This window comes from Rosa rugosa, chromosome 3, assembly GCF_958449725.1.
Source record: "Rosa rugosa chromosome 3, drRosRugo1.1, whole genome shotgun sequence".
In the NCBI taxonomy this organism is placed as follows: domain Eukaryota; kingdom Viridiplantae; phylum Streptophyta; class Magnoliopsida; order Rosales; family Rosaceae; genus Rosa; species Rosa rugosa.
In genome coordinates this window covers 30642953-30663505 of record NC_084822.1, presented here as the reverse complement: position 1 = coordinate 30663505, position 20553 = coordinate 30642953, and the positions used below count along the sequence as shown (strand labels likewise).

Genomic DNA, 20553 nt, shown 5'->3' with positions numbered 1-20553 from the left:
TTGAGTTCAAATCCCATTAATGCTTCTGGCATTTCGTATAGGTAATAAGGACAAATGCTTCTGGCATAATGTTTATGTAATAATCCTGTAATAATTTAGCCCATAATGCTTCTAGCATAAGGAATTATAATGGCATAATTCATATTGCGTAACATATATACAATATTAAAATGATTACATTGTGAAACTATTATGGTAATTATTTTTGGATGAATATCAATCAAAACCAAAACATGAATTGAATCAATTGATCAATCACCAATTAAATGGAGTTGAATATGCTTCTGGTAGTATTAATATTAAATAGTGGTGATAATTACCAATTGGCCATAATGGCACAGTGGACAACATGCTAGGCTGGTACACACTGTGGTTGGGTTCGAATCCTAGAAATGATGAAGAGCGGATGAATCTTCAGTTTATATGTGCAGAACTGAGAAGGTTGACTTCTTAGCCAATCCAAGAGCTATTCGCCTCTTCTGGTAGGAAATCCCGAATCTCAAAGCTATTCGATCCAAATCTTAGAGATAGTCGTGAACACGGAGCAGATTCTTTTCTGAACAGCTCCCACTTCGAATGGTGTACAGGTCTCAAAACGAGCTGCAGCAGGGGGGGGTTTTTCCTGGCTAGGGCTTGGGTTAGAGTTTTCGTGCTGATAACGTGTTGTAAACAAGGTTCTAAAAAACGCTAGGCGCTAGTCGGGCGGTGACCCGGGGACTAGCGCCTAGGGGCCTAGGCGGGAGTCTAGGCGGTTTTTATTATTTTATTATTTTATGACATAAAATTAATTAATAATAATATTTAAAGTCCTATAATTAAATAAAAATAATCAAATATGTAAAAAAAAGAAGGTACATGAACTTGTGAGCCTCATGATAGAAGCAGCACGTGTTGTTAACGTGGCCAGATGAATCTGATGAAGACTTTCCAACTATTTTAGCTTATCCAAGAGGCTGAGACCAATTTCCAAGAAAAGAAAGACCAAGAGCAGTAAACCCATAGCTCTCGTTCTTCTTTCTCTGAAACACACAGTGAGATGGAGGAGAAAACAATCAAATGGTGGAAACCCAGATAACCCATCACTGCCATCCTCACCATAGACCCAGATAACCCATCAACACCGAGCTTGAAGCCTTGAAACCCAGAAATTCGATTGAAAGACAAAAACCTAGAGAGAGACAAAATCGAGCTGGAAGTCCAGTTTATCGGCGAGCTGGAGAGCTAGAGAGCTGGCCGGAGACTCGGAGAGAGACTGAGAGTTGACTGATCGAGGGATGAAGGAGTGACGGAGCGGCGTTCCTTCTTGATTTCGAACCCAGAAAATGAAACCCGATTTCGTGATTTCGTCCCGTTTTGGTTTTCCTTAAAAAAAAAAAAAAAAAAGACAGAAAGAGCCTAGGCGCCGACCGGCCAGAGACGCCCAGCCCCGCCTAGGGGGTCTAGGCGGCCGACTTTATTCCCAGCGCCCAGCTCGCTCGACTAGGGGAGAATCAGAACGGTGTTGCTGCGCCTAGGGCCTAGGCGCCGATTTTTATTGATACCGAAGTGGCAGGGGTCAAACGTGCCTGATCAGGGCCGTCGGAGACTGTTGATGCGTCCCCCCTTTTGTCCTGGAGGACAATGTTTTGACTGCAACGCCGCGTTGAGGTCGTTGTCAAAGTGAGGCGTTGCCTCGGGAATCGCCGTTGGCGGAAGTCCCGCCGCTGATGATATGCGACCTGCAATGTTGCGAGGACCCACCTTTGGCGGTAGCCTGGTGAATGGCATTACGGTTAGCGGTGACGGTCTTGTCTCCCAGGTGCCGAGGGAGAAGTCTTGCTAGCGGAGTTGCGCTTAGCGAAGACTATCTCGCTGGCAAGATGAAAGGAGAGAAGTTCCGCTAGTGGAGTTGCGCTTAGCGGAGACTATCTAGCTTGCAAGATGAAAGGGGAGAAGTCCCGCTAGCAGAGTTGCGCTTAGCGGAGACTATCTGGCTTGCAAGATGAAAGGGGAGAAGTTCTGCTAGCGGAGTTGCGCTTAGCGGAGACTATCTCGCTTGCAAGATGAAAGGGGAGAAGTTCCGCTAGCGGAGTTGCGCTTAGTGGAGACTTCGTCGATTGGTAGTCTTCCTCTTCCATGGTTGCTTCGGGTGGACGTTTCTTGTGACTGCCCGACACGTGGTCGTCACCAATTGGGTTAGCGTGCGTGATATCGTCTCTTCAGCACGCCCGTCATCTCGCCATTAATGCGAGTAATTATTGATTTTGTAACCGAGGCGTCGCCTCGGTTAATCCGGAGAGTAAGTGCGTTTGTGGGACACGTGTACGGTTGTGGTGCGATGTCGTTTTTTAGCGGGCGGCCTAGATTAATCTGATGTTGACATAAAAGAGAGGGAAATCTGGAGGGTTTGACACTTTGTACCTTTTACCTAGTATCGTCGTCTTCAAGCCTCGTGTTCACAGAAGTAGAGTGCGACGATTCCGTGAAGTTATCGGCGTTCGAAGCACGAAGATTTCCTGCCATGAAGACAAGCGCCTTCGTTCCTACCAAGGCTTTCATCTGAGGTTGGTATTCTGAATTTCATCCCTGTTTTATTGGTTTCCTGCTTTGTTTGCTTCTGTCGGTTTCTTGGTTTTTGATTTGGGGTGCTCTGTTCTTTTTCGGCGTGTTCTGAGGGTGTAAAGCGAGTTTTGGGGGTGGGTTTTGGTGTTTGATAGCGAGTTGGGGACTTGGGGTTTAGGGATTTGCTAGATGGTCAAATCTGGGCTGAGTGTATGGGTTTGTTTTGTTCTTGATTTGGCGTTTTCTGGAAAATTGGTCTTGTTGTTCTTGGATGCTACTGACATAGGGATAGTTTAGATCCTGTGTGAACTGACTGGTTTGGGTTTTAGGGTTTGGGATGGCTAGCGTTGTAGAGATCTCGAGCAGTGAGGATTCCGGGTCTGACGTGTCGCTCAACGTGGCGGATATGGTGTTTATTGACTCGTTGCATCCGTCTGCCCCTGTAGGAACCTCACTGTCCGATCCGCTAGACATCGTGCCGCTGCAAACCATACCTTGGGAAGTTTCCATGGGTCGTGCTGGTCGTCCTGAGAGTTCTAGGGCCAGAGAGGATGCCGCTGCTCGCAAAAGGCGGGAGGAGAGGCTGGCGAGTAACAGCGCCGCTAGCGGTTCCGCTGATGGGGTGGGAGAGGCTGGCGGGGAAGAGGTTGAGTCTGCATGGTTTCTTAGCGATGGTACGACGGTTGACGAGGCCGGAGGACCGATGGCGGTGGCCGCCGTCAACCGAGTGAAGCGGGCGTTCCGCCTGCCAGGTGTAGTGAAGTTGCGACCGCCGCTTAAGGATGAGAGAGCGTCAATCCTGCCAGCGGGGCATGTCGCCATTCACGAGGCGATCTTCCGTCAGGGAGTGACATTCCCGCTACTGCCAAACCTCCAGATCCTGGTTTGCGAGTTCGGCCTCGCCTTTGGGCAAATTTGCCCTAACATGTGGCGGTTGCTAATGGCGCTCAACTCGCTATGGCGTATGTCCGGTTGCGAGGGTCCAACCGTGGCGGAGGTGCTACACTTCTACGAGTTGGTGTACGTGAAACGCCAAGGCTGTAGCGGGCAAGTGAATCTGAGTCGTTGGCAGGGGGCGCCCAAACTAATCGAGAACTTGAAAGACTCCATGTCACCCTGGCGGGGGACCCTCTGTGTTGCCACCGCCGGATGGGAGTACCAGGCGTGGTCGAATGAGGAGGAGCCGACATTTAGGATTAAGTCGGAATTCCAATCTATCCGAGGTTGTCGCTGGCTCCCGCTATCCATGGTTTTTGTTGTACAATCATTCCTTCCGCTGTAATTGACTTTCATTTTTTTTTTTTTTTTTTTTTGTGTAGCAGGTCTGCGCTACAACCTAACGCGTGAAGAGGAGTGCCGCGTAGCAAGGATTTGAGGCTGTTGGCAGAATCGCAACTTGTTGGATCTTCGCCTACTGACCGGGTGGGAGCTGTTGGTCGATCAACAGTTGACACGAGCCCTCGGTAAGTACCTTCCGCTAAAGTGTGTTTTACTTCACTGTTGTCAGGCTAACTCGTTTATTTTTATATATAGAATCTTCGCCGGGAAACAGAGCGAGCCACGAGGCGTTCGAGAAAGCCATGGATCGTGCCGAGATCAATAACTTCCTGGAGAGCATGTATGCTTATGGGGTGGCGGCCCAGAAGACCGTCGTTGATCCCGAGACACTGGCCCGATGCCGCATCACTCTCATCTCGGAGCCGATGGGTCGCCCGTCATTCAGGCGGGAACTAGCGTGGGCCGTGGGGCTGCCGGCGGGAGTAAGGCGCCTGTTGCGACTGTGCAGCAAAAGGAGAGATAGCCCGCCAACCATCGTGAGCCGCAGAGGGAGAGAGTGGTGCCGACGGCAGAGAAAGTCACCGTTGTGGTGTTGGAGCCGCAGCGGGGAACGAGGCCTGCTACCGCTGGATCCACACGGGTGGTGCTCCAGAGGAAGCGTCGCCAAGATGACTCCGATGAGGAGGAGGAGAGGGACGACGCGGAGACCATCGGGGCCCGTCAGCAGAAGAGGGTAAAACAGGCTCCGCCCAAGGAGCCCGTGGTTGCCGGCGGGGATGTACAAGCGAGCGACCTGGACTCGTTTGCCGCGTATGCAGAGTTCCTGACCGACCACGAGCAGGAATTTCTTTACCACCTCTGCGAGCGGCTAGGGTTTAGTGGCCTAGAGGGGATTGTACGCTCAACCGCCGTTGAACAATCTCCCTTCAGCTCAGCCTTTGGACATTTCTCGGTTGGGCTGCACGAGATGTTCATGGCGGCGTCGAAACAGCCCCGGGTTGAGCGGCAGCTCAGGGAGGAGATCAAGGGTCTCCAGAGGGAGCTGGGGGAGGCCAAGGATAGGCTGGCGGACTTGCAGCGGCGCCTGACCAAGGCAGACTGTGATGCTGCGGATGCTCGCGGCAAGCTGAACGTCGCCATTGAGCGGGACCTGGAGCGGAATGACCACGTCTCTAAGCTAGAGCAAGACATATCCTTGCTGCAGGATTGGGTGGCCGCCAAGGATAAGAAAATTGAGATCCTTCAGCGGGAGTCTGCCGCCAGATCCATCGAGGTGAAGAGGCTGGAAGACGAGGTTGCTCGCCTGGAGGTTGAGGGAGACCGTGCGGCGGCCGCCACAATGGAGGCGTTCAAGCAGTCGGCGGAGTACAAGAAAGCGCTGACAGAGGCGGCGAAAGCCGGTGCCGTCGCCAACGTCGAACTGCTGAACCAGAAGGGCGCCATCGACTGGGTGAAGGCGTCCTAGCCCGCTGGGCCATTAGGTCAGAACGCACCGCCCGTGAAGGGTGTGGTTCCTGCTGAGGAGGGTGCCCGCTCAGGTAGCGGAGAGAGCGGTGCTCGTCCGGCTGACGATTCTCAAAGGACGCCCCCTCCCACTCAGTCTGAGGTCTCCCGGGCTGACTTCCTTGCCGGCCACACTCGAGCGGATGGCACAATCATAACGCCAAGCCCTACTGCTCTTGGGTCCGATCAGACGAGCCACTTGGCGGAGCAACAGCCACCAGCGGGCGATGATGTCGCCGCTGCTCAGAATCCCTAAAGATCTGCCAAGCCTTATGTAGTGCCGCTGAGGCTATATATATATATATATATATATATATATATATTTGTGCCGCTGAGGCTTTTTGTACTGTGACGATCCTTGGGCGGGGAGTCCCAACCCCTAATATAATGATTGGTATTTTGTGTATGAAATTTTTCCAAGTGTGGATGCGTTTGCTGATTGTATTGTTTGAATATTTGTGAACCGCTAGAGTTTTGACTGCTGTTTTGTGACTCAATGAAACATTAAAGGGATTAAAATTGTTCCAAGTGCACGATGTAGCGGAAGTAGTCCGCCGAATATTGTTGGCGTTGCCAGTGAATTCTTGTGCTTGGACTTGACGACAATGGTTTGAATAATTCCTCGTTTCATTGATAGCTGATATGTCAGCGTTTACAAAAAGCGGGGTTGTACCCGTTGGGTAGCTTCCCTTAGCTAAATATTGAGTAAAAAATTTAGCTAAGCCAAGATGCTCTAGGGTAGCAGTATGGCTACTTGTAGTAAAACCAAAGGTGCTCGGTAATCCATGGGTGGGTCGTTGTGACGCCATCCTTGTCCATTAGGTAGAAGGTGCCGGGGCTAGCGACTTCCACAATTTTGTATGGACCTTCCCAAGTTGGGCGGAGTGCTGTTGGCCGTGGAATGACCTCCTTCATTACCCAGTCCCCCAGTTGGAGGTTCCGGGCCTTGACCCTGGCGTTGTAGAAACGCGATACCCGCTGTTTGTTTTGCAAATTGTGCAGGTGGGCCTTGTGTCGTTTCTCCTCTAGGTGGTCCCTGTCGAGGTTGATGCCTTCGCCGTTGGTCTCAGGGCAGTAGCCTTCGACCCTAGCGGTAGGTTGAGTTACCTCAATAGGTAGGACAGCTTCAGTTCCGAACATCATGCAAAATGGTGTTTCACCAGTGGCGGAAGTTGGGGTAGTCCTGATGGCCCATAGAACTTCAGGAAGCTTCTCCGCCCATAAACCCTTGGCGTCGTCTAGCTTCTTTTTTAGCAGCTTCTTGATTATCTTGTTTGCTGCTTCGACTTGGCCGTTGGTTTGGGGGTGAGCGACAGATGCAAACTTCATCTTGGTGCCCAGATTTGCGGTGAAAGATATGAGTTCCTTATTGTTGAACTGTGTGCCGTTGTCCGTGATGATTGTGTGGGGAACACCATAGCGGCAGTAGATGTTCTTCCAGAGGAAGTGAGTTACCTTGGCGGTAGTTATTGCCGTTAGTGGCTCTGCCTTTATCCACTTGTTGTTGTAGTCGATGGCAACAATGATGTACTTGAACTGGCCCTTGGCGGTTTGGAATTTTCCCATCAAGTCCAGGCCCCAAGTTGAGTGAATCCATCAACCAATGATGATCGACAGTGGTTCCGCCGGAGCATGTGGGAGATCAGCATATTGTTGACATTTGTGGCAAGATCTGGATATCCTCCTGGCTTCGTCACCGAGCGTAGGCCAAAAGTAGCCTTGTCGCATTGTGTGATTGGCCATGGATCTGGCGCCTGAGTGGTTTCCACATTGCCCGCCGTGTATCATTGCCAAGACGACATTCCCTTCCTCTGGGGTCAGACACAGGAGGTTGGGGTGAGTGAAGCCTTGGCGGTAAAGCTTGCCATTCTGGATGTTGTAGTGGGTTGCTCTCCGCTTGAGCTGTCGCGCTTGGACTTTGTCCTCTGGCAGTGTTCCATTGCGCTTGTATTCTATGATTTCATCCATGCAACTAGGGTTGACCTCAATGTTGAAGATCTCCGCTAGGGTTTTTGTGATGCTTGGCTTGTCAAGACATTCCACCCTTGTGTCCGCAATACTTTGGTGTGGCTGGGCAGTTGCTAGTCTTGCCAGTGAATTAGCCTTGGCGTTCTTTTCCCTGGGGATCTGGGTGATGGTGTGAAACTTGAATTTTTTGAGGAGCGTCTTGACATATCCCAAGTATGCCGCCAGCTGCTGGTCCTTGGCCTGGAAACTGTCATTTACCTGGTTAATGACAAGCTGGGAGTCGCTGAATATGTTGACACTGTTAGCTCCTGAGTCGATGGCGAGGAGTAAGCCGGCAATGAGCGCTTCATACTCCGCCATATTGTTTGAGGCTTTGAAATTGAACTTCAGCGCGTATTCCACGTTCAGTCCCCCTGGGCCAGTAAAGATGACTCCGGCGCCGCTGGCTTTGGAACAGGCGGAGTCGTCCACGTGTAGGTTCCAGTCTGACTGCTGGGGGACTGGTTCTTCAGCGGTTATCATTTCCGTGCTGGGTTCTGTCCCTATGTTGGGCTCAACCTGACGCTCGGTGAGCTCAGCAATGAAGTCCGCCACCGCCTTGCCCTTCATGGCGGTTCTTGTCTTGTAGTCGATGTCGAACTCACTGAGCTCGATGGCCCACTTGCTTAGGCGCCCAGAGTGTTCAGGGTTTTGTAGTACCTGCCTCATCGGTTGGTTTGTTAAGACATGAATTGTGTGGGCCTGAAAGTACTGGCGGAGTCGTCTAGCGGCGACGATGAGTGCGAGAGCGAGTTGCTCCAGGGGAGGATATCTTGTTTTAACCCCGTTTATGCCTCTGCCGGCGTAGAATACGGGGAGCTCATCCTGGCCGTCCCGCCGGACAATGGCGCAGCTCACCGCCGATTGTGATACCGCTAGGTATATATATAGTGTCCCCCCCCTGCACAGGAATGGAGAGGAGCGGGACCGCTGCTAAGTACTCTTTCAGGCTCTGAAACGCCGCCTCACACTCTGGGTTCCAATCAATGACCTTCTTGTGGGTTGTCTTCAGGACTTTGAAAAATGGGAGACATTTGTCAGTGAGTCTGGAGATGAACCGAGAGAGGGCGGTTAACTTGCCCTGGAGGCTCTGAACGTGCTTCTTCCACTCTGGAGCCTTCATGTTGAGAATGGCCTGTACCTTATCAGGGTTGGCCACGATGCCCCGTTCACTGACTATGTAACCTAGAAATTTGATGGCGGTGACGCCAAAGAAGCATTTTTCTGGGTTAAGGCGCATGCCGTAAGCCAAGAGAATGGTGAATATGATTCTGATGTTTGCCACGTGTCCGCTGGCCTTTATGCTTTTTACCAGCATGTTGTCCACGTAGACCTCGATGATTTTGCCCAGATGCTCAGCGAACATAGCATTCATCAACCGCTGGTAAGTTGCACCGGCGTTCTTCAAACCAAAAGGCATGACATTGTAGCAGTATAGGCCCTTATCGGTAGTGAAGGAAGTGCACTCCTGGTCGCCAGGGTGCATCTGGATCTGATTGTAGCTGGAGAAGGCGTCCATCATGCTGAGTAGCTCGTGCCCAGCGGTTGCATCGACCAGTTGGTCTCACTACTAAAAAAAATTGCTTTTGCGACGCCTATTTTGCGATGGCAAATTGGGTTTTTGCGACGGAAAAAACTTTTCGCGACGGAAAATTGAGCCTTTTGCGACGGAAATGTTGGCGTTGCAATAGGTGGCATCACAAAATCCATTTGCGACGGTAAAATGCCGTTGCAAAAAGTATTTGCGACGGAAAACTGTTGCCGTCGCAATGGCTAAACTATTTGCGACGGGTATTTTGCCGTCGCAAAAAGATATTTCATTTTTTTTAAAAAAAATGGGGTGAATTGGTTGCGACGGATACTTTACCGTCGCAAAAGAATATTTCATTTTTAAAAAGGGTCCTTGACCCAAAGCACCAAAATGAGCAAAAATTATCTCACTTACCCCAGTAACAGATTTTTGTTCCCACCTACACAATTTAACAGCAAATAACCATTTTACCCCAACCCAATTAAAGAATTACAGCCACTGCCACTCTCTCTCTATCTCATCCCTTCGGCCGAAGCCTCTCTCTCTCTCTCTCACCGATGACGCTCTCGCCCACCGTCGTGCTCTTCAAGAACGTCTGCTTCATCGACTTCATCACCGATCTCCATGTGTTCGGCAAGGTCTATCTCCACCGATCTACCGCCGGAGCTTAAATTTCAGATCGTAACATGGATAGTTCCGAAGTCTTGAAGCTCCGGCGATGTCGCAGCTCCTTAGAGACCGGAGTTCCGGATCCGGCGAGGACAACGAGCTACAGCGGAAGCAAGTCCGACGAACCGTCAGGGAAAGAAGGCATAGCCTGCAAAATGAATTTGCTGCCACTTCTCAAGCCTTTAGGAGACCTTGACAGCAATTTCTCAGCTTTGGATTGTGGAGGTGACACGTTTCTGGTTTGGTGAACCGTTGGCAGCTTTAGAAGGTTCCTTCAGTAACTCAGGGATATCATCCTCCATTCGTTTGGCCCTTGATGATGATAAATTATTGGCAGTCAAAGTCCAATTGGGCAATGGTGGATCGCATTTCATGCTTTACAACCAGACCAAACAACTTCAAGAAAATAGCAAAAGTACAGAAGGCATATTAGTATACTAAATGTAAGGCTGAGCATTAATTCTAGTTTGGTGGACCTTTGGGGGATAAAACGTTCCTTACAGTAACTCATATATATCATCATCCATCCTTTCATAACTAGCACCATTCTTTCATATATAAGTTCTCCTTTCCCATATCAATTTTTTTTTTTTGGGTAAAATTGGGGCAGAAGGCCCAGAAGGAAAGAAAAATGGAAAAAAAAAAGTCCTATTGGGGCAATAGAGGTCTGTTAAAGGTCTATTGGGGGCAATAGACGTCTATTGGGGGCAATAGACGCTTTTCAATTAATATAATCTCTTCGTTTTTTTCTTTAATCAAAGTTTTATTTGTCTAATTTTAGGAATATAAGTTCTCATTTCAGCTACCCAAAGTTCTATTGGAGGGCAATAGACGTCTATTGGGGGGCAATACATGACCAATAGTCGTCTATTGGGGGGCAATAGACGTTTTGAATTGATGTAATCTCCTCATTTTTTTTCTTTAATCAAAGTTTTATTTGTGTAGTTTTAGGAAGATTAATTACCATTTTGGTAATCTAAACGTCTATTGGGGGGCAATAGACGTCTACTGGGGGGCAATACATGGCTGATAGTCGTCTATTGGAGGGCAATACATGGCTGATAGTCGTCTATTGGGGGCCAATAGACGTCTATTAGGGGGCAATAGACTATTGGGGCAATAGACGTCTATTGGGGGGCAATAGACGTCTATTGCCCCTCTATTAGGGGGCAATAGATGTCTATTAGGGGCAAAAAAACTTTCCGGTGAGATTTTCAGCAATTTCCGGTGGGCGGCAGCCGGTGACCGGAATCCGGCGACCGGTGACCGGATTCCGGCGAAAGTTGGCCGGAATCCGGCGACCGGTGACCGGATTTCGCCGGAATCCGGTGACCGGATTCCGACGGCCGGTGACGGGCTCCGGCGAAGTCTCCTATAGTTTCTCTCTCTTCCATTTTCTCTCTCTCTCTAAGTAACAAAGGGGTGAGGGGTAAAATGGTATTAAAAAAAAATTAAAAACAAAAAAAAAATCTTAATGGGGTATTAGGGAAGACTCCCTTAGAGTGTATTGGGTAAGAGGGAATTAAAAAAACTTAATGGGGTGAGTGAGAAAAAAATCCCTAGAAATGGGGTAAATGGACAAAACCCCTTTTAAAAAAAATGGTGTGAATTGCACACCAAAGCTAGTACCATCTATAGCAATTATTATGAACCGAAAAATATCAAATTACAATATGAAACCCATCCTCTATAACCAAGCAGCAATCAAGAGTAAGCCAAAACAACAGCACTGCAGCACCTTCACTTCTAAAAGATGGCCAGACTATCAACCACAGCTGCTGCCTAAGCATACTTTCAAATTTATATTAGGATCCACACCAGAACACTTCTAGCTGGAGCAGCCCCATTCTAATCCTATTTAGATTGTCTCTGAAAAAACCAAGCCTTCGATCATCATCTGGATTTTCCTCTTTAAATCCAACATCAGCAAGATGGATTGCATCTGTAAATTCCAACCAAGATCAGAAACGTAAAGTCATGCTAATGTCACTATAAGAAATAGAAACTTTCATACCATTCTGACTCAGACTCTTAAGATCTTACCTTTTGGATTGAGTAAACTTTAAACAGGAATTATCATTAAGAAAAGATAAACCTCTATTAAGTTAATTTCTGAACAGACATACAATAAGACAACAAGCAAAGTCATCTTTGTACACTTAGCCAATCTCAGAGGACATTACTCAATCAAGCTGTTCCCACATACCACATCGATCTGTATTAGAATTATCATCGGTTTGCATTACTATGGTATCATCAATAAAGAACAAAACCCCATCAATCCAGTCGCCAGAAACAGCAGAAAGAAAAGAAATGTGATTTAAGCATGCTTGGGATAAACCTTAACTGTCAATGCAGGATATTCTATTAAGACTTAAGAGCTCACATTCCTGAATCCAAAACCAGACTACAAAAGCAGTAAGTTACAACAACAGCAAAAGAATTCTTGCTTCTATTTAACAATTATGACATTAGTTTTTACTTTGTCCATTCCATTTTACTGATGGTTCACAAATGAAGAAAAAAAATGTTAAATACGTATTTAATAACATTTTCTCGTAATATGATGGCTTAACCAAAAAATGTTATTGTTGGCTTAATATTCAATTCTACAGGCTATATGATGGTTCACAAATAAAGAAAAAAAGAGGTTTCTAGCTATCCATTGTTTGGTTATTCACGAAATTGAAACAGAAACTAAAATAAAGAGAAATAACTCTCAAATATTGTTTTCAAAAGAGGTGAAGAAAGCCTTACATCTTTTGCTTTCCTATCTTTATACATAGTCTTCCTAAGTGGAAGGAACATTGCAGCATAAAAGGAGAGCCTTCTTTGTTCGTCCTGAAAAACAAAAACACAGGAATAGAATTTGAAGAGTTGTAAAACTAACAAATAAGCATTGAATAACTACTACAGTACTACTTTAAGATGATAATAAATAAATAAATAACAAAAACTGCTAAAGGGAAAGAAAAGAACATTATTGTATTAAAACCAGGCAATCACTCACATTGAAGGTAGAGTGCCCCACTAATTGAATAAGATTCCAAGTAAAATCCAAGTACGCAACACAATCGCTGGATTAGGTAAGAAAAATAATCAATTAGCATTATACCTTAGAAAGGAGCAGGGGACGAAGAAGGCAAAGGCAGAATTAGAATGTATTTTACATGTTGAATCAAGAATGATGCTTTGATAATAGTCCTAGAACACTAGTCGGAAAATACATTGAAGCAACAATTCTTATGAACTAATATTTCTAATATGTCTACAAATATATGATATCATAGCTATACTTGTTGAATGCTGTTTTCTTAAGTAACCATACCTGTCACATCCTTCTGATGGCTCACACTGTGGATGAAGACTGAAGACAACCCAAAATAACTTCAAGTCACATATATAGGTCATAGCTTGGGCAGGTTGGTTTCCGGAGATCATCAGATCAATCTGATTAAGGAGAAGAAAGAAAATAATGAGTAGATAGTTCCTATGTACCTCTGGAAGCTTAAATTCCCAGTAAACTGCAGAACAACTATCAGTGAAAGGTATCCTAGACAGGAACTTACTTCAGCTCCAATTCGCTCTCTGCTAATTTTAGCTGATAGAGCAGCTTTCACTTCATCACAGGCAGCAGCTTCCTTTAGTTGTTCATCGAGTATGAATCCGAACCTTGCAGCTAAACCAAATGACCAAAGTATGGTATGAGTGTTACATTTTAAAAGGTGTGTATAAAAGTGAGAATCTGTTAAAATTTGTCAGGAAAAAAAAAAAAACAACCTTTTGGTCCTTTACTATAAACTCAAGTGCTAACTGAATAAAAAGGAAGCAAACTAAGGAGATGAATATATTTGTCTTATACTTTTATTTCTTTAAAAAGTAGCCTAATAAAACTGAATTTTCAAGGATAAGATGGCAAGTACCAAAACGGATAGCTCGAAGAACTCATAGCGGATCCTCCATAAATGTATCCTTTGGTGGTAAAGGAGTAGCAATTTTCCCACATTTTAGATCTCCAATTCCTGCAAAGCAGAAAAAATACATAACTTCATAAAATTAAAAAATTAAAAAATAATGATAATGATAATTATATTTTGAAACCAAAGTAGCAGATCCATTTGTGGGTAAAGAAAATCTGGTAAAATAAAGACACACTGGAAACTAACCTCTATTAGTCCAATCTTCAATGGATTTGGTATTGATATTATAAAATAAGCTGTACAACAAAATGAAACCACCATTAAAAGCACAATTTATTCCAATCAAGTATAGATAAGGTTAAAAGTGTGGTTACTGTAGAGAAGAGGTAGGTGTATTAATTGCAGAATACATATCAACAAGCACTATCTAAAATATTGATCTCATTTGCCTAACACGGTTTCATTTGCAGAAAATTCTTAGAGAAGACATATACCTGTTAATAGTTAGATCCCTTCTAAGTGCATCCTGTTTTGGTGTGCCATACTTTTGCTATAAGACAAAAGAAAAATATAATCATACATTCAACTTGAGTAGCTTAAAATTTCATTCAACATGTTTAATTCACTATTTGCAGCTAGCTGACTCAAAATTTGGAAAAAAAAAAAAAAAAACTGAAAAAAATCCAGAAGATAAGAAAGTTATTCTTGATTCATGGTGCTAAAAGTTTGGCACAGTTATATATATTAACCTAAACCTTATTCCAACCCAGATGGGATGGGTAGATAGAACAGCCCTACATAAAATTCCACAATACTTGGCTTCATGGATAATCTTGTTTCCTTTTCCTCACCCATCATAACTCCACATCTTGGTGTTATTGTGTTGACACAAAACACACATGAAGATGTCAAATCTAGCCTTTAAATTGTCCAAAATAATGGAGCTTATATACGCAAAATATTTTAATTTTCAGACAGAACGTTCTGAAAATTGGCATCCAAATTGGCATCAAACAGGACCAAATGAGCATCAAAACAAAAGTCAACATCATGAGCTCAATTGCTACACTCACCAGCTTAATCGCAACCTCTTCGTTCATCTGAATATTGGTACCTACAACAACACCAAAACCGATCAAAAAGATCAAAATTGGATTTGGGGATTTTCATGGAGGTGAATTTTTTTTTTTGGGGTTAAATTTACAAAGGAGAAAAAGGAAAGGGGCTTATTGATAATGTACAGTATCTTCCTCCTCATCCTCCTCATCTGAATCGACCACCGATGCGAAATCAAGAAAATCCACCAGAAGGCCTCTTCTTGCTCCGCTTACGACTCCCGCCGCTGCCGCCACGATAGGGGCCGTATTCATCATCGTCGTCGTCCTCCTCTTCCTCCTCGACCATGTCATCAATGAAGCTCGATATCCTCCGCTTCTGACCAAATCTCTCGCTTCAATGGAGGCCGGGGATCGCTAGGTTAGGGTTTTGAGCTCGGTGAATAAAGCGTGAGAGAGAGAGGAGGAAGTGGCATGAAAGAAAATCAGTTTTGGTCTAGATCTAATCTGAAGGAATGAAGGATTAATTGAATAGTCTTGTTTTTTTATTTTTTTATTTTTTTATTTTAATTATAGACAAGCGACGGCGTGACTATACCGTCGCAATAGATGTATAATTATGCGACGGTAAGGTTACCTCCGTCGCAAAAACTCTCCAAGATGCGACGGTAATATAGTCGTAGTACATGCCGTCGCAAAAGCTGACTTTTCGCGACGGAAACGTTTTCCGTCGCAAATTTTCGAAGCAATTGCAATTGTTTTTAGTAGTGTCTATGCAAGGTAGCGGGAAACTGTCCTTGGGGCATGCCTTGTTGAGGCCCTTGAAGTCGACACACATTCGCCACTTTCCGCTGGGCTTTTTTACCATGACCAAGTTGGAGATCCACTGAGGGTAATTGACTTGGCGGATGAATCCAATGCTCTGGAGCTTGGTCACCTCTTCCCCTAGTGTACGATACTTCTCTTCGTCAAAGGCCCTTCGCCGCTGCTTGACAGGGTAGGCGGATGGCTTGATACTTAATTTGTGCGTGATGATCTCAGCGGAGATGCCTGGCATGTCAGCGTAGGACCATGCAAAGACTGCAACGTTATCACGTAGACATTGGGTGAGCTTAGCCGCCACCTCAGGGTCTAGCTGAGCGACGATGCGGACTGTCCGCTCAGGATGCTCGTCGGAGACATTGATGATCCTTAAGGATGCCTCTGGGTTGACAGGCTCCTTTTTTACATATTTCTTCTCGTCATCCCTGGGATCCTCGAAGATGTTTGGTGGCGGTGCATGGCCTCCCACTGTCAGGATTTCGTGGCGGCGTGCGGATCGTGCCACGGTTGTGGAATAGCATTCTCGTGCCAATTGCTGACTTCCCCTCACACAGCCTGTCCCGTTGGGAGTAGGGAACTTCATGAGGAGCATGTATCCGGCGATGATGCACTTGAGCTTGTTAAGTGCCGGTCGACCAATGATGGCATTATACGAGCTGAAGCAGTCTACGATGATGAACTCTGTATGGATTTCCGCCTTACATGGACTAGTGTCGATAACTAGTCGCATGTAATCAGAACCCAATGGCTGTGTGATGTCACCGGAGAAGCTAATCAATGGCTCATGATCCTGTAGTAGTTTTCTATTCCGCTGGAGTTTGCCGTAGCAACCGTTGAAGATGACATTTACGGCGGACCCGCTGTCGACAAGGATTCTTCCCACTGACTATTTGTCGAGTATGGCGTCGATCAAGAATGGATCGTCGTGGGGCAGATGTACTCCGCGCTCTTCCTCCTCTGAGAAGGTGATGGGCTCCCAACCAGATTTCGGGAGTTTAGCGGATCTCTCATAGCGGATATTGCATACCTCCTTGGGGTGGTTAGCACGTGCATAGCGTTTTTTGGCCCTGTGAGACATGCTGGTGATTGGGGCACCACCGTCGATGGTGTTGATGCGGCCCATGGGCTCAATGTTGGCGATCACGGGTGGTGGCTGGTGCACCTTGAATTGCTCCATCTTACCATCTCGGTACAAGGTCTCAATGGCCGTTTTTAGGGCGTTGCAGTTGTTGGTATTGTGCCCGCTGTCCTCGTGGTACTTGCACCATTTACCGGTGTTTCTGGGCTTTCCCGTTCTTGGGTATTTTCTTGGAGGTGGTGGTTGGATCTGATCCTTGCACTGGTCGTATATTTCCTCGTATGAGGCCATAAGGACTGTAAACACTGCGTACCGCTGTGAGGACTCCGCCTGTTTATTACGGTTATCCCCATGAGCTGAGCGGTTACCCCTACTGTAATGTTGGTCCTTCTGCCGCTTGCTTTGGTAGTTGCCCTGTTGCCACTCTCTCTCCTTATCAGTCGGCGGCGTAGCAGGGGTTTTGCTAGCGGTTTCCTGATGGCTGGCGGAGGGTTGAGTGGACTTCACAGGTGTTGGTGGTGGTGGGGGGGGGGGGGGTTTCTCCATATGTGATGAATTCTGCCTGTGCATGGATGACAGCTTCGCTCATGACATGGTCGTAAGCGGCATTTGGATGGTTGCAATTGAGGTGATAGAGAAATGGCCCCTTGAGGAGTCCCTGCTTGAAGGCTGCCAGAGCCATTGGCTTATCAAGATCGGGGCATTAGGAGGTTGCCGCTCTCCACCTGGTAACAAACGCCTTCAATGTTTCCTCCTCTCCCTGCTTGAGGCTGAACAGTTGAGTAGTACTGTGGTGTCCGGCGGCCAATAGGATGAACCGAGAGAGGAAAGCATTTGATAGGGCATGGAATGAGTCAATGGATCCTGGCGGGCACTCAAAGAACCAACTCATCGCCTCACTATCCAGCGTTTCGCTAAACAAGTGGCAGAGGGTGGCGTCATCGAATCCCTTATTATTGGTGACTTTTTTGAAGGTGTCCATGTGGACAAAGGGGTCAGTCTTGCCGCTGTAATGTGACATCTTTGGTGTCTTCGCGTGCGCCGGGCGGATGGCATGCAGGATCCTGGCCTGGATGCAAAGAGTGGATTTGGTATTGGCGCTAGGGCGCCTGCCTCCGCCCGGATTAGCCTTTGCTCTAGTTGTTGCATCCGCTCCAGTATTAGGGCGGTTGTGTCTTCATCGGGTCCCGCCTGGATGTTCCGTTGAACCAGCCCCTGCTTGGGGGCTGGTACATTACCCTCTGTTCTAGCCCTGAGTGCCGAGCGGTTGGTGTGTGGTTGTGACTCCGCCTCCTGCTCCAACATTAGCCGGGGCGGAGGAGGTGGTCCCATTCCTCGTAGCTCTAGTGGGTTCAGCGGTACCTGCATCTGAATGATTGGTCCGGGTACCATTCCGCTAGTGTTAGGTTGACTGCGTCTGGTGCTCCGCGATTGCTCACTTTGCGCTGGGTTGGCGTTTGCCTCCAACGCGTTCTTCAATTCGTCAAATCTTGACATCAGCGTGGCCACCTGCTTTTGGGCCTCGACCTTTTCTCTGCGCTCCTGCTCGCGCTCTCTATTTGCTTTGTGAAGGTCCGCCAGTGCCAGCTCATACATAGTGGCGAGGTCCTGTACCGGTGGGCGGCTGCCGCTCGGCTGAGCCTCCGCTGAAGTTTGGGTTGGCGGGATCTGGGGGGTGACCTGGGGTTCGACGCTGGGGTTGACCGGTGTGTTGAATAGTGCACGGTTAACGTTGACCGCTGGGTTAACGTTGTCTGCGGGGTTGGTGCGATGGGGGTTGGCGGACTGACCAGCTTGCTCCTCAGCGTTTCCCCGCTACTGTTAGTCATGGTGGTAGTTGTGGTGGGATGGCATTTTGTTTAAGGGTTCCCACAGACGGCGCCAATGTTAATGTCTAAAAGTTCAGCGGTAGCTAAACCTTTGTTAACGCTGATCCGATGGGCGGACCGATACTTGTGATGTTCTAAAGGCTTCCGCTACCTGTCAAGTAAAATACAGAGGGCGTCAGAGGGAGACCGCGCTGGGCGGTCTTCAACTCTCCGATGCCTAAGTTAGTCAATGTATTTATGTTGACAAAGTAACAGTAGGTAAGTATTCAATGCGTCATTAATGAGGAGAGAAGAGAGAACCTTTTATATATAGGTGAAGAAGGAGCTGAGCTTCTCCATGTTTTCGATGTGGGACTGATATGCTTCAGTCCCCAGCTTCAGGAGCTTCTGATGCTGTCTTGGCGTGGCGCATAGCGGCCTGTCAGCGGTGATCTGGGGGTAAGCCGGGGCTCAGGCGGTAGCCTGCTTGGCTGTGTACCCGTAGGTCACTCTTTTGGAGGGAGTTGGCACCGCTGGCGGTAGCATGAACGTGGCTCATTATAGCTAATTATGCTTGCAAATGCCTATGTAAGTACAATACTCAAGGGGTGCATCGTTACAAGAATGGATACAGTATCTTTAAGAGAGTAAATTGAATCAAATGCTTCTGATTCAATGTTTCAAACAACCACCAATCCCCTTTTCATATATATTCAAATCGATAACACCTAGTAAACAGAGTTAACCAAATATAGAATTAGAGAAAATTGCACACAGTAGCACAACATTAAATTATAGAACTCATATCTAATATTAAGATTACTCATGTTTTGTGTTTATATTGTAGTTGTGTACTTGTGCTCATAGCTTATGTTTTGCGTTTATATTCCATTTGTCAAGACACTCAAAACTTTGCAGTAGGTGCTGGATGTGTTTCTGCTCGACAATATTGAAATAACTTAGTAATTAGTCCATGAACATGCATAAGCATCGTATCGAAAGTCAAAATACTACAGACTAGCTTAAACAACATCCAACTAAGCTTATACGTTTCAAAGCTACACTACAAGTGTGATAGGAATATAAAAGAATACACAAGAGCAAATGTTTTCTCCCTATGCAAAGATACAGAGAGATTCATAGATCATACCAATGTCTCATAGAATAGCCTTGCACTTTCTTTCTTGGCTCTTCATTGTGCAACCTCCAACAAGTTCTGTAAAGTGCCTGAGCAAGTACCTTGCCACCTTTCTGTATGCACAAAAGTTTAAAAAGATATAGGGGTTTCAAGAAAAATTACCAACGTAAATATGCCAAAAGAATCTCAGGAGTCGTATCCACCGTACATGGTTCTCTCTGAACACCCATCTACAACAAAGACAAGTTCCAGAGTTCACCCATTACTACCGCATAATGAAAAATACAAACATAAAACAAAAATCGGCTAATAAAGACCCTTGAGGTCTTACTGAGTTCGGGATTAACTCCTTCGCTAAATTCAACTTCCTGAAACGTATAAAAGAAATTTAAAAAAAAAATGTTAACTATTTGATTCCAGAAGTAAGTGAGCCTTAAGCAGCATAACATATAACAGCATCAATATTATTCATATTACCACACCCACACATGTCCCACCAATAAGCAGTAGCCAAGTCATCTTAGCTTTCAAATGAGGCTGCCTCACTCAACATAAAAAGATAAAAGGGAAATCACAGCTTTGGTAGCAAATGCAAATGAAGACAAACATTAACCATCACCGAAATAAGCACTAAACTCAAAAGAGTTTACATCACTCTCTTTCCCTAAAATCATTGCTATTCAAATTTATTTTACTCCTCCTTCCGAACAAGTACTATCTATATCAATCAACTACACATACATGGCTTTGCAGTCATGAGCAATTGAGAAGAAAAAACTTTGATGAAAGGATCATAGTGAATGCAATACCAAACTGAAGTATAGAGAAATAAATCGAAAATACATGAAATTTTAAGAATCAAGCCCTAAACCGTAAACATATGGAAAACACTAAATAGACAAACATTCAGTTAAATCGAAAACCCTAACTCACTGTAATTGGAGATTTCATCGGCTCCAGGTTCAATTATGGTATCCGTTCATCAATCGGGGCCCCGACCATGTTGCCAACGCGTCAGGTTTGTAATCTAGTAATCTCTTGAATTGGGTTTCGATATGGTTTTCGAGAGGATCGTGGTGTGTGTGTGTGTGAGAGAGAGAGAGAGAGAGAGTTTAGTTTTTGATTACGGGTTTTTGATTTTGGTTTTTGATCGTGTAATGGTGCCGTAATTGAGTCAAAACGGTAACAAGGGTTACTTAGGAC

General features: G+C 46.2%; 1 protein-coding gene across 7 annotated transcripts; it reads right to left on the bottom strand.

Moving 5' to 3' along the window:
- Window positions 1–11059: 11059 nt before the first annotated feature.
- On the bottom strand, window positions 11060–20466 carry LOC133735350 (uncharacterized). Of its 7 annotated transcripts, XM_062162767.1 has the most exons (14): window positions 20284–20466; window positions 19682–19718; window positions 19559–19580; window positions 19363–19463; window positions 14691–18940; window positions 14523–14563; window positions 13944–13999; window positions 13696–13745; window positions 13453–13551; window positions 13099–13208; window positions 12858–12979; window positions 12540–12606; window positions 12287–12370; window positions 11076–11471 (listed from the first exon to the last, which is right to left on the bottom strand). In XM_062162767.1, the coding sequence occupies exon 5, from the start codon at window positions 16054–16056 to the stop codon at window positions 15097–15099; it is 960 nt and encodes a 319-aa protein (XP_062018751.1). In that variant the 5' UTR covers window positions 16057–18940; window positions 19363–19463; window positions 19559–19580; window positions 19682–19718; window positions 20284–20466; the 3' UTR covers window positions 11076–11471; window positions 12287–12370; window positions 12540–12606; window positions 12858–12979; window positions 13099–13208; window positions 13453–13551; window positions 13696–13745; window positions 13944–13999; window positions 14523–14563; window positions 14691–15096. The 7 variants fall into 7 exon arrangements, with proteins under 7 accessions (XP_062018754.1, XP_062018753.1, XP_062018752.1 ...); XM_062162765.1 differs by having other exon boundaries at window positions 19363–19580; XM_062162766.1 differs by having other exon boundaries at window positions 14691–19463.
- Between the last annotated feature and the right edge of the window lie 87 nt (window positions 20467–20553).

Excerpts from the sequence above, each read along its gene's own strand:
- LOC133735350 (XM_062162769.1), bottom strand. The coding sequence starts at position 16,056 with ATGCGACTAGTTATCGACACTAGTCCATGTAAGGCGGAAATCCATACA.